Below are 13,038 nucleotides of genomic sequence, written 5' to 3'. Positions count from 1 at the left end.
AAGCCCTCAGCTGTGAGGTCCAGCTGAGACAGTTGGGGTTATTCTCCCCGGAGAGAGATCAAGGGAGTTGTTCTTGTGGCCTTTTATTATTTAAATAGAGCATATAAGAAATTAGTTCAGAGTTTTATTAGCAATCTGTTGTGACAGGACAAGAGGTGGGGGTTTGAAAACAAAAGAGGGGACATTTAGACTATATCTAAGGAAGAAGCCTGGTAAAACGCTGGCCCAGGTTGCCCCAAACCTGGCAACATTCCAAGTGAGATTGTTTAGGACTCTGAGCAACCTGATCTCCTTCTAGATGTCCCTGCTTCCTGCAGATTCTGTTAAAATACCAGTGAGTAAATTGGGGAAAGGGTTTGCAGGTAAAACCATTTCAGGAAAGGGTGAAAGCAATCCACTGGTATCACACAATTTATACGAAGAAAGTTCTTGGACTAGGTGAGCTTCCCGCCCAAACCTACACAACGTTCACCTGAAGTAAAGGTCCCTTCCCACCCAAACCGTTCTGTTCTTCTATGACTTTGCACACAACACCCTTTACAGCTGTATCCTGTCTGGTCTGTAATTTCTCTATCTGTTTAACTCAAGTTTAAGCACCTTTCGAAGGAGGGAGCGTATTTTTGACGGCGGGTTTCTGACAGCTGCAAACAGCGAGGCTTGAAGGCCGCCGGCGCCGCCGCCATAGAAACTACCACTCCCAGAATGCCCCACGGCGCCGCCATAAGCAACAAAGAGCCTTGCTGCCGCCCGCCCCGCCCCTTCATCGTCTATTGGGTCACAGACCCTCACGGCCCCACCCCCTGCCTTCTCATTGGCTGCGGCGCACCGGCTGGGTCGCTGGAAGATGGCGGCGGGGGAGGCTGCAGGTCGCTACCGGAGCACCATGAGCAAGAGCAAGGACCCCTCGGGGCTGCTCATCTCTGTGATCAGGTAGGGGCGGCGCGGCGCGGCGCAGTACCGCTCCGCAGCCTCCCGTCCTGCCCGCAGGGCTTCTTCTGGGCGCTGTGTGCACACCTGGGGTTTGTCCAGGGTTTTATAGGGACCTTTCCGGGCTGGGCCTTTAGAGCTTTGGCTTCTTCCAGGGCCCTGGCAGTGGTAGAGAGGCTTCAGTACTGGAGTAGATCTTTATAGGGGTGTCCTGCTGTCCTGAAGCCCTGTCCATTTCACTCCCTTCTGTTTCCCTTACATCGCTCTATCCTGGAATCACAGGAATAAGGCCATCGCTTAGCACTCATTTAATGCTGTACGAGGAGAGTCAGGGTACTGTGTTTTTCTTGCTGTAGAGTCTATAGTTGCTCACCATACATAGATGTACAACAGCACAGTAAGGCTGGCTGGAAAAAGCTGTAGGACTAGGAAATCCCATGTGCAGGTTCCATCCTGTTTGAGAGTGTTACAGTAGGAAAAGGGCAGTTTCTCAGCTTAACCATCCTGTGGGAGATGAAAAGAAAACAGTTGGTCTAGTCATGTTTAGATTATTGATTTTTGTCCGCCCCTGTCACCAAACTCTCTTTAACTCTGCTGGAGGGTGATTCTTTGATATGCTTGGAGCCAAGCAAGGGCCTGAATGCACTTCACTGATTTCTCTCTGTGCTGCCTTGAAATGTTTGTGACTTCTATGCTGCTTGTAGCCATTATGTTGGCAGCTGATGTCCCACACTGAAACTTTTAAATGTTTGCCTTGTGCACATCCTGTAAAGGGAGTGTGGGCAGCAAGCAGTCATAGTAGTATATTGTGAGCTGTAATGAACTTTCAGACTTTACTTTCAACTTCAATATCTTTGCCAGAAACTAGTCATTCTGTGACTCTGCAGAAGTTACTGTAGCAAGTGTTCTGTATCTAGGACCTGTTGGGATTTTAAGATCCATGTTGTGATTTTAAGATCCTCTATGAAAGGTAATGCTTAGACCAGAGTTCTATTCTACTTTATTACTCTGTAAACTGATCTTTCAGCCTTTGCAAAACTTGAGCTAGGTGGTGGCTCTGAAAAGAGAGCTGTTTCACAGAACTGCTCAGCCTTTGCTGGGTTGTGACTGCATTCTTGGAGTTACGTGGTAATAATGAACAGACAATCACACTGAACAATGAAAGGTGATGCTTAATGCAGACTCTGGTGCCTGACTTGTTCAGTTCAGGCCTGTGTGGTTCATTAGTTGTATAAGAAAAAGTGTTAATTTTAAACCCAGGTTTGTTTAGGTTGGAGTTCCACATATATATGTATGGAGATGGGGAAAAGTACTTATTAGTATGACCTCATATAAATGTGAGATATGACAGTGGTATGAGTATAATTAAATAGCCTTTTATTTTGTATATAACAAGTGTTGAAAGGGAAGGGGATGGGAAGCTAATACACAAGTATATGACTATTAAAATGGGATGTTTTCATGCCAGTTTTATTCCCAGGCTCATGGGTGCAATTGTTAATGAGTTCACATGGACTGTTTGAACAATAAATACATAGTTATCTGTGAAAATCTAAAAGAAATGCAAGCTTCTCACCCGGATCTTGAGTTTTTGCTGGGCACTTCTATTTGGGATAAGGCTCAACAGTGGGAATTTGAAGTGTGTTGTTTTTAGTGTTTCTTTATCAGCCTCAAATTTGAGTAAGTTTGAGAGGCAAACATGGCAAGTTATCGCTGAGAACCTAAATTTAGAGAATATGCAATGATTAGTAGACACTGGAAAAAATGAGTAATATAAAGGCATTGATTCCTGCAGCTTGTCTGTATTTTTTATTTTACTTAGCTTTTGTTTCATGTTTCTGATAATTTCAAAGAGTATTTTAAGGCTCTCCTTTTGGATGTCTATTTTAATAAGTCTGGACTTACGTAATTTATAGTATAAAATGAGAGTGAGCTCATGTTACTGTGTTCTTCAAATAAGAAATTATGTTTGTCTAATAACCTGTGGTTTACAGGCACTGGACACCTTCCCTAGTTCAGCGCTGGTGTTTAGGTACAACACTGAGGTCATCAGCTTTATGAAATTAGAACTATTCATTAGAACAGCCTGATAACTAAATTTCCAGAATTTAATTAGAACTTGGTTTGGATGCAGAGAGTCATTGCAGAGCTTGAAGTGTGGTATTGAGCCAGACCATGAAAACCTGAAAATAGAACTGATTGCAAAGGAAGGAAAAAGTGTTGTGTTAATAAAATTCGTGTTTCTTAGGGTTAGCTGACTACAAAAAGCAAGTGGTGTGGAAAGGAATTTAAACCACTTTTCTGCTGTATGTTGTTACTGTGGTGGAGCTCAGGTGAGGATTGATTTCCCAAGCAACAGGTGAAATCTTTTGGTATCTTGTGTGCTCATAAGTTACCCTTGCAAAGAAACGAAGACCTGGGTGGGTTAAATATCTTCCCTACAATTTTACTCAGCTTCAGAAAAAAAGATCTTAAGGGTAAGCTCTTGGTTTGAAATGTAGCAAAGTTTTCTTTCCTTGATAGTTTTATTTCCAAAATAACTTATGTGTGGAGTCTTCTAGCAATCCTTGTGGCTTTACACTCACATTTCCCTAGTTATTTATTTCTCTCTTGTTGCTGTGTGAAAAGCTCATAAAAGGAAACGATGTATGAAAAGTAGCAAAACTCTGCCTGCCTTCTTCGGCTGTAAACAAACCCAGAGGATCTACCTCAAGTATTGTGGTATTTTACTTGGTTATAGCAAAGATAGTTATGTCTTTCAAACAGAAACATTGTTTAGGCCTGCAAAATCTACTTAGTGTGATTGTCTATAAAATGCTTTGAAATCTGAAAGAATTTTTTATAAATACAAATTGTTTTATTAATGCAGGGGTAGTTTCTGTTATTTACTCAAGTTCAGTAGCTCTCTTTTGCGAGAGGCTGAATAATTTTACTTTTTTTTTTGTTTTCCAATGCTAGACTTAGGGTTTTCTGGACAGCATGCCCTGGTGGCCAAGAAGGCCATCCTGGTGTGGATCAGGCATAGTGTGGCCAGGACTAGGACAGGGATCATCCCCTTGTACTCAGCTCTGGTGAGGCCACACCTTGAATACTGGCTTCAGTTTTGGGCCCTCTACTCCAAGGAGTACATTGAGGAGCTAAGGGAATGGAAAAAGGAGTCGTGGAAATACCTCTCTCTAGAACTCCCTGGAAGGAGGTTGTAGTGAGATAGGTCAGTTTTTCCTCCTCTCAAGGAAGAGCGATAGGAGAAGATGGGGCTCTGGTCTAAAATTAGGGTGCTGCTGCTTCAGGAAAGTGAATTATATGCATTTCAATGTAGCAGCGTAGGTTTCCATTACTGTTCGTTGTAGTCATGGTGTAGTTTGAATATTTTGAGTTGTATTTAGTGCTGCTTTTCAGCAGCTCTGAATGCAGAAGGCTCTGGGATGTAGGAAGCCCTAGCAGGAAACACCATTCTGCTTCTGGTCTCTTTTCTGTCTCCTGTGAAGTGTCAGTTTTTCCTGTTTCTCCTGTGCTGGAGAACACATTTGTTCTTTGAGAGTTGTTCTCTGTAGGAAGGTTCCTGTACTGATGGAATTCACCTTGGTTTTCAGATTGTGGCCAAGAACAGATAATAAAGGCAGGCTCAATTATGGGCTGATTTGGAAGAGGCTGTTTACGGAGCAGATGATGTGCCACTCAGTAGAGCACTAAACTGAAGATAAAATTGTGGTGATTGAGCTGACCCAGGAACTGTTGGGTGATGATAACCCTGGTAAGGCTGTGTGATCCAGAGGGGTGATTTCTGCTTCCCAAGCTGTGTGGTGCTGATGTCTGTGCTGCCTTGTGGCCCTGTCTTGAGCAGACTGACTGTGTTGACATAGCAGACTACTTAGCTTGGGTCTCCTCTTGGGATGCTTGTGGTATCCAGCAGTCTGAAAAGAGATTGTATCAAGCCGGGAGTTGATCTCTTCTCCCAAGTAACACGGGACAAGACAAAAGGAAATGCACTAGCACAGGTTTAGGTTGGATGTTATGGAAAATTTCTTCCCTGAAAGGGTTGCCAAGCCCTGGAACAGGCTGCCTGGGGGTGTGGTGGAGTTCCCATGCATGAAGCCATCTAGATGTTGTACTGAGGGACATGGTTTAGTGGTGGTCTTTGTAGTGCTGGGTTAACGGTTGGACTTGATCTTACCAAGCTCTTCCAACCAAAATAATTCTATGATTATATCTCACTGGCTCCAAAAGCTGTACATAGCTATGGACAGCAGTACAGTTTGTTTACCAACCCCAAACCGATCTTGCAGCCCGCAGGTGGGGTGTTGCCTACTGTTTCCTACTCGGTGTTACAAAAGTATGAGGGCACCAGCTCTCCTGGGATATTAAAATCCTATATTTGCTGGATTCAGTACTTTGGTGATTTGTTTGTCCTGCTTATAGGAACACTGTCAGGACTGTGCAGCACTGCCTGAGGACAGGTCTGATCTGTTCAGAAAGACCCAGGAGCTGAGTTAGACTGGCTTACAAAGACTTCTTGACCACAGTTTCTCTCTGGTTTCTCCTAAAGGAGAAATGGAGGGTTTGTTCATAGCAGTAAACCTTTCAGAAAGGAAGAGCGTTTGGGAAGCTCAATGAGTGCTTGCAAAGTCTACTATTAAAATCATCACTGTTGATGCAGCTTGAGGGAGTCTTCTGCCTTTTACCCTGTGCCTTTAGGGGGATATAAGTGTATCTTCAGTTTGCCATTGTCCTCACACTGCTGAGAAGAAATGAGTGTTACTTGCTCTGAGAAGACATATCTCCTGTGACTAGATATTGGGTGTCAGGACTTGACAGCTTCTGTCCTATGCTTCTGCTGTACAGTTGAAAGCTCAGCATTTGCACTCCTGCCTCAGCACACACACTTTCAAAATGTGTTAATTCATTCATGTAGGAGCAGGAACCCTCAAGTTTGTTAAAAGATACTTTGTAAGGACAAAATACTGTCACTGGAAAGCAGGAGCTTTTGTTGTAGGAGTCTAATGCTGATTACACGAGCTCTGGCAAGTCCTTTTGAAAGAATCAGAATGATTTGGGTTGGAGTGGACCTTAAAAATCATCTAGTTGCAAACTCCCTGACATGGGCAGGGATACCACCTACCAGACAGGGTCCTTAGGGCCCCATCTAACCTGGCTTTGAACACTTTCAGGGTTGTAGCTTCCACAACTCCTCTGGGCAACCTGTTCCAGTGCCTCACATGAAGAATGTTTTCCTAATGTCTAGTCTGTATCCAGCTTCTTCCAGCTTGAAGCCATCACCTCTTATCCTGTCACTCCATGTTAAAAGGCCCTCTCCAGCTCTCCTGTAGGTGTTCTTCAAATATTGAAAGAAAGTGCAGAGAATGGAGTAAAATCTGCTTGTCTGTTAGAGGACAAGTTGGGGAATATTTTTTTTTTTCGTATCCTTCAGAGGACAAACACATGTATATTGATTTTTCTTAACCTTTTGTGTTGTTGGGAGCTGGTTGAAGCACCTTCTGTGCTCTGAAACAAGCAACCTGGCATTTAGCAAATGCTTTGCTTTTTTTTTTTGGTTGTTTGTTTGAGTGATCTTGTCAGATTTTTAATTGGTGAATGTGTCTGCCTTTTATTTATTGTGAGGTGTTTTTCTTTCCAATTAAAGGTTGCTTTTTTTAAATACTGGACTTTAATAGCTGCTTTAATTGGGAGAAAACAAACTTCAGCAGTGACTCTGTAAGACCTCATTGAAATCTGTGGTAAGCTTTTCCACAGGCAAATGCATGTGACAGATGTCAAGGAGAAGGAAAAGTGAGGCAAGATGTAGTATACTTCTTTTATTTCTGAAGAAGTTAAAATTACAAGCATAAAAAAAAAAAACTTGACCATATTTTATTTTTCACAAGTGGAGTTCTTTTTAATGCTTTCTTTGCCCATTATTTTCATTACATTTGCAGTGAACTTTCTTAAATGGATTCTTACTAATGTCCTGGCGTTTGGTCTTCTCTTTCTGTCTGAAGCAATAGAACTGAAATTCTAGTTTGTGATGCAGAGTGAGAAAGACATGTATTGCCATTGCCCTCGTTATTACATGTGGGAAATAGCTGCTACAAGGAATAAAGCTGAGTTACTCTGATCTGTGTGTACTGTAATGGTCTCTTTAAAACCATTTTTATGGCTTAGTGGTATTTTTCAATGTTGCAAAGGTAGTGGCTCTTCTACAAATAGCTCAGAAATTCATTGAGAATAAATTATACATGGCAGAATGTGGTTTTAAAAGATAAATTTTCCTGAAATGATTTTAGAATCATAGAATGGTTTGGATTGGATGGGACCTTAAAGATAATTTAGTTCCAACTCTTGCTGTGGGCAGGGATGTTTCTTACTGGACCTGGTCGTTCAAAGCCCCATTCAGCCTGGCTTTGAACACTTCCAGGGAGGGGGCATTCACAACTTCTCTGGGCCTCAGTGCTTCCACCCTCACAATAAATCATTTGTTCCTCGTGTCTAATCTGAACCTGATATTTCTATTTAAATCTGTCATCCCTTGTCCTGTCACAACAGACCCTGCCAAAACATCTGTTCCCAGTGTTCTCCTTGGCCCCTTTAAGTCTGGAAAGGCTGTGCTACAGTCTCCCTGGAGCCTTTTCTCCTATGTGCTATCAGCCTGTCCTCATAGCAGATGTGTTTCAACCTGCTGATCATCTTTGTGGCCCTCCTCTGGGCACCCTCCAACAGATCCATGCCCTTACGTGAGGACCCTCAGAGCTGGATGCTGTGCCATCTGTATCCATATTTGGGAAGTGTTAACTTTAGCTTGATACAGACAGCAACAACAGGTGAGGGAGTGTGTGAATACGCAGCCATGTGTGAAAAGACAATATCAGAAGCACAGAACGGCACAGAATGGTTTGGGGTGGAAGAGACCTTAAAGATCATCTAATTCTAACCCCCCTGCCATGGGCTGAGGCTTCTACTAGACCAAGGCCCCACCCAATATGTGTAACCATGTCTTGTGAAGGGCTCAGGATGCTTTTATTTTAGCCTTAGAGAATGCAGTGTGCAGAGTTGGAGTTCAGCCTACCCTTAGCTAGGATACAGAAAGAGTTGGTTTTCCTGATAGATGATTACAAGTTCTGTTTCAACCCTTTAGAAGATGTTGCTTCTAGCCTCTTGGTGCTTCAAGCAGGGCTGTTCTGATGTGGTATCATGGATGGATTCTTAGTGGAGGGCGGCCAATGGCTCCTTAAATGCTCTTCATCTTTTAATCATCTAGGTGGCAGGTCTGAGTAGCATTATCTAGCCTCTGCTCTTGCAAGTTTGAAAATACTCATCCTTAGGACCCCAGTTTTCTCCTGGGAATGTGTTAATTCAAGTAAAAGCTGTGTTGAGAGTTTCGGATCTAAAGTTAATTACAAAAAAAAAGGTAGAGAGTTTGGTACCTGTGGTCTCCTGTACACAGAGATAGTCCCAGACAGGTTCTCACCCAGTGGAGTGTTAGCTGAGTTGCTCTGGCAGCTGTCACTGGCATCTTGTGGATCTTTCTGCTGTCTGCGTCCCCTTTCCACAGTGCAAAGTGGTGTGTAGCTGGTGGTGTTGGGCCTTTGCCTGGGGGGGTTGTGTTGTTTTTTCATCTTAATGTGCTGCTGATGGAGACATCTGAAGGGGTGTGATGACTTCTGTTGAAGCTGTCATCTGCAATGACTGCAGTGCAGCAGTTTCAGAAGTGAGCTGATCACCAGCTATACTTGCATTGTTTGTATTGGTATGGTGAAATTTGATTAGGGGTTGGTTAATTTAGCCAAATAAAGAATTTCCTGAGGATATTTGTTTACGTGGCTGTAGGCTACTAAACCTATGTACATCTGCAAGTCCTCAATGATAAAAAAGATCATCAACTTCTGTTGAAAATTCTCTAAGCAACTGTTTAAGGGACATGAAAGATTAATGAAATGTAAGGAAAGGAAAATGTTTTGGAAGGCCCTGTTGGCTTTGTGTGTTTAAGAGCATCTTGAAGACACTGGGTTCTGCCTTTTCTTAGAGTGAAGGAGTGAGTTACTTCACCGTGCAAACAAAGGGGATCTGCGCCTCTGGAGGCTGAGTACTTTGTGTTTCCCTTAGTGAGAATGGAGTTTGCTTGCCTCAGGATTTATTTATTTATTTATTTTTAGAGGAAAGATCCTTTAAAATGTAATAGTTTACAGTGATTCCTCTCTTCCTATGCCTACCGACTTGTCTGCTGCAGTTTTCGACCACCTTCTTTCTAGCACTTCACTGTCGCCATGAAGGAAGTAGTTTGCCTCTTGAATGTTTTAATTTCCTCAAATCCAGAATTTCATAGGAACCATCAATTAACCTATGAAAACAGTGAGAAAACGTTCAACATGTTGCTCCCATGTCAGATTTTTAAATGCCTTGTGGATTTTTATTTCCCCCCCTCCCCAGCTTTATTTCATGTGGAACCAACTTTTGCAGTGGTTTCAGTGAGACTCCACAGAGGTTTCAAAATGTGTATTATCACATTATATACTTTGAGGTTAAACAGTGCTGGAAGCTGTAGATCACCCCATTTGGGACTTGCCTTAAAGACATCAGTTTTCAATTATAAAAGTCAAATAAGTCCTTTTAGTTTTATGAACCTCTGGAAATTTGGAGAGCAGTGTAGGCAGTTTGCTGAAGTACAGTTGTTCTTGTCCCAGGGGACTTGACAAAACTGTCTCATTGTGCTCTGTTGAAATGTAGCTTCTTGTAAGGTCTCACAGGGTGGGATGGCAAGACGGGTGGAACAATATTTGCTGAACTTCTCTAGACAGGCTTTTTTTCCCTATACAGGGTTTTTTAACACCCATACAAAAAAAAAAAAAAGATTAGGGTAAGAAACAACAAACAAACCAACCCACCAAAATAAACAAACAGAAAACCTCAACCTAAACCAACCAACAAAAAACTCCAAACAAAAAAACCCACACAAACAAACAAAAATCACCCAACCAGCCAAAGCCTGGTTTTCAGAAAAGACTGGATTTGTTGTCCTCACTTGTGTATTTTATTCTGCTTAACTCAGAGGCTTTTAGAAGAGCAAGGTCCCTCCAGGAAACATTTTCAAAAAGCAAGTTTGATCTTGTGTTGCTTTACTTTCCCACTACAAAGCCCAGTCCTTGAAATGATCAGGATCAGACCATTGTGTAAGGCTCTGTTTCCCTCTACCCTTTTAGGAGAGGTAGTTCTGGCCAAGGCCCGTATTGTGTCTAGCTTTGGGCTCCCCAGTTCAATAAGGACAGGAAACTGCTGGAGACAGTCCAACAGAAGGCCACAAGGATGACTCAGGGACTCAAGCATCTCTCTTGCAAGTAGAGGCTGAGAGACCTGGGGCTCTTTAGTTTGGAAAAGAGAAGACTGCTCTTCTCAATGCATGTAAATATCTAAAGGTTGGAGATCATGAGGACGAGTCTTGGCTCATCTCAGTGATGGCCAGTGATAGGGAAAGGGGTAACAGGTAGAAACTACAACACAGGAAGTTTCACTTGAACTGAAGGAAAAAACTCTTTGAGAGTGATGGAGTGCTGGAGTCGACTGCCCAGAGAGATTGTGGAATCTCCTTCTCTGGAGAGATTCCAAACTCAACTGGACATCGATCCTGGACAATCTGCTGTGGGTGACCCTTCTTTAGCAGGAGGGTTAGGCTAGATCTCCAGAGGTCCCTTCCAACTACCCCTATGCTGGGATTCTGTGAAAAGATAGTAACAAAGTAGTGCATTTTATCCTACAGCATTTATTCTTGGAGAGCATCTTCAGTGGGTCTGTGAACTGACACTTGATCCTCCCAACAACTCTCACTTCAAAGTCATGGCTGCATCTCCTGTGGTAATTTACAACTTGATGGTGTCTGAGCAACAGTTTGGTTATGGTTGCTTCTGTTGGATGGCTGAGATGTGGGCAGATGCTCACTCTCATCTTGATTATTTTGTTCTCTTTGCATCCTGATCTCCTATCTTTTATTCACCTGTTGTTGTTTCTTGTATGTTAGATTTCCTTCCACAAGGATCCCATGCTGAGGAGTGTCTCTTGATGGGGTGGCTGTGTGGTCGCCCTTTGTGTGTTCCTGCACTACAGTCATCTAGTAATGGTCACAAGGGTTTAAACCAAATTGGGAAAGCAAATGCTGTAATGGGGGCATGGCCATGGTCATCACCGAGAGATGCTTTATGAAAAATAACAAGATTCTAATAGTCTTTTTCTCCCCTCTGCTTTTTTTTTCCTTTCTTTTTTAATGCTGAAGTCTCCTTGGCACATTGCAGCAGTTTCCTGCAGGGAGGAGGGTGGGTCTTTCTAGACATCCACAGTGCTCTGCTTAAATGATTATTTGATGCTTGTAGCAACTGCTTTCTTCATTTAACTCCATAAATCATTTGCTGGACAAAAAATTTGTCTGTTTGCTAAGGTCCTGCTTTGATTTTATTTTTCCTGTAATTTGCAGAGGTTTGTTTTATTCTGGTTTATGTTTGGTAGAGTGAAATGGAGAATAAATAAATAAACCTTCTTTAAAGTTTCCATCCTGAAGGGTAATTTTGGTAATTTTAGTGCTGTATTATTGATCTTATTGCCTGGAGTGAAACAAGTATATATATGATAAGGTTGTAAAACATATTTGGGAGTGCTTTTATAGTACTACTTATATGTAGTGCCTGCAGATTTTACAGATACAGAGATGGCAATGGGTTAGAAGGGACCCTCAAAGGTCATCTTGTCCAACCTACCCTGCAGTGTCCTGGAAGACCTCCAACTAGATCAGGTTGCCCAGGGCCACATCAAGTTTGACCTTGAATGTCTCCAGGGATGGGGCCTCAACCATGTCCCTGAGCAACCTGTTCCAGTATTTCACCACTCCTGTTGTAAAAAACTTCCTCTTAACATCCAACCTAAATCTACCCTGCTCCAATTTCAAACCATTGCCCCTTGTCCTATCACCACAAACCCTTCTAAACAGTCCTTCACCAGCCTTCCTGTAGGTACCCTGCTGTGCTGGGTTACACCCATCCTGAAGGGGGCTGAAAGAACCCAGTCCCCAGGTGGACAAAAGAAACTTAATCCAGGTGAGACGTGGTTCCTTCCCTGTCAGGAGAAGGGGTCCCCTGGCTCAAAGGTGGTCTATTCCACTCCCCCTTCCTGTCCAGCAAGCCTATGAAAAGGGCGGACAGCTCGCTGCTTGCTCTCTTTCCTGCCTCATCTGCTCGAAAGACCATTGCTGCTTGCTGCTGCTTTCTGCACTGACCATGTGGCCAGGGCCTACTTCCAACTGAATCCACTTGCAACCAGGCGCATACAAGGCCATCCAGGCTCGGTTTTGTATATTTTCCCACTTACTCTCATTCCTCACCTTTGTGAACCTTCCCTGTTACTGATATATATATATATATATATATTTTTTAAACAAAACAAAAACCCCCCCTCTTCTACTTCCAAACAGATTCCACACTATTTCTTTTGTGAATTTACTTCTCTCCCCTAACTTTTTCATTTTCTTTCCTTCCTGTCTACCTTGCCAGAAAAAAAAAAGGGAGGGGGGAGGAATCTCCATCTGTTATTATTTGAGCGCCTAAACTCCAGTCAGAGCTCAAACCACCACACCTTCAGATATTGAAATGTAGCTATAAGGTCTCCTTGGAGCCTTCTCTTCTCCATGCTGAGCAGCCCCAATTCCTTCAACCTGTCTTCATTGGAGAGGTGCTCCATCCCTCTGGTCATCTTTGTGGCCTTCTTTTGGACATGCTCCAGCAGGTCTGTCTCTTTTATGTTGGAGAGCAGTAAAGAATTATTGTTTAACTATTACTCAAACTGTTAAATATTGAAAAGTTTCTTCCATTTCCTCAGAGGTGATGTATCATAGTGTAGCCCTTAACATTTGGATTTTGCCCAATGCTTCAGTGTGCAGTTCAGAAGCTTCCCTTGAAGAAATTTTTGGAGATTTTAAGGGGAAAAAGGTCACGAGAGAAGTGAGTTCTGTAGTTCAGTCACACTTTCAAACACAGCCTTAGCTTTCACCAAGACCAGCTTTCAACCAAGCTGTGTTGTTGCAGTTGGTACCACAAACTGGCTGTATTACTGTAGCTTCAAAGATGTTTTACAAGGAGGAAC

At 42.8% G+C, this 13,038-nt stretch overlaps 1 protein-coding gene across 1 annotated transcript in view; it reads left to right on the top strand.

Moving 5' to 3' along the window:
• Positions 1–844: 844 nt before the first annotated feature.
• The window catches only part of EXOC4 (exocyst complex component 4), a 469,162-nt gene continuing 456,968 nt past the window's right edge, over positions 845–13,038 (top strand). The window contains exon 1 of the mRNA XM_054399834.1: positions 845–930. Coding sequence (XP_054255809.1) covers positions 845–930 — 86 coding nt within the window. The remainder of the gene's footprint in view (positions 931–13,038) is intronic.

This window comes from Indicator indicator, chromosome 3 (assembly GCF_027791375.1).
Source record: "Indicator indicator isolate 239-I01 chromosome 3, UM_Iind_1.1, whole genome shotgun sequence".
In the NCBI taxonomy this organism is placed as follows: Eukaryota; Metazoa; Chordata; class Aves; order Piciformes; family Indicatoridae; genus Indicator; species Indicator indicator.
The sequence above is the reverse complement of the archived record's forward strand: the minus strand, read 5'-3'. Positions and strand labels throughout refer to the sequence as shown.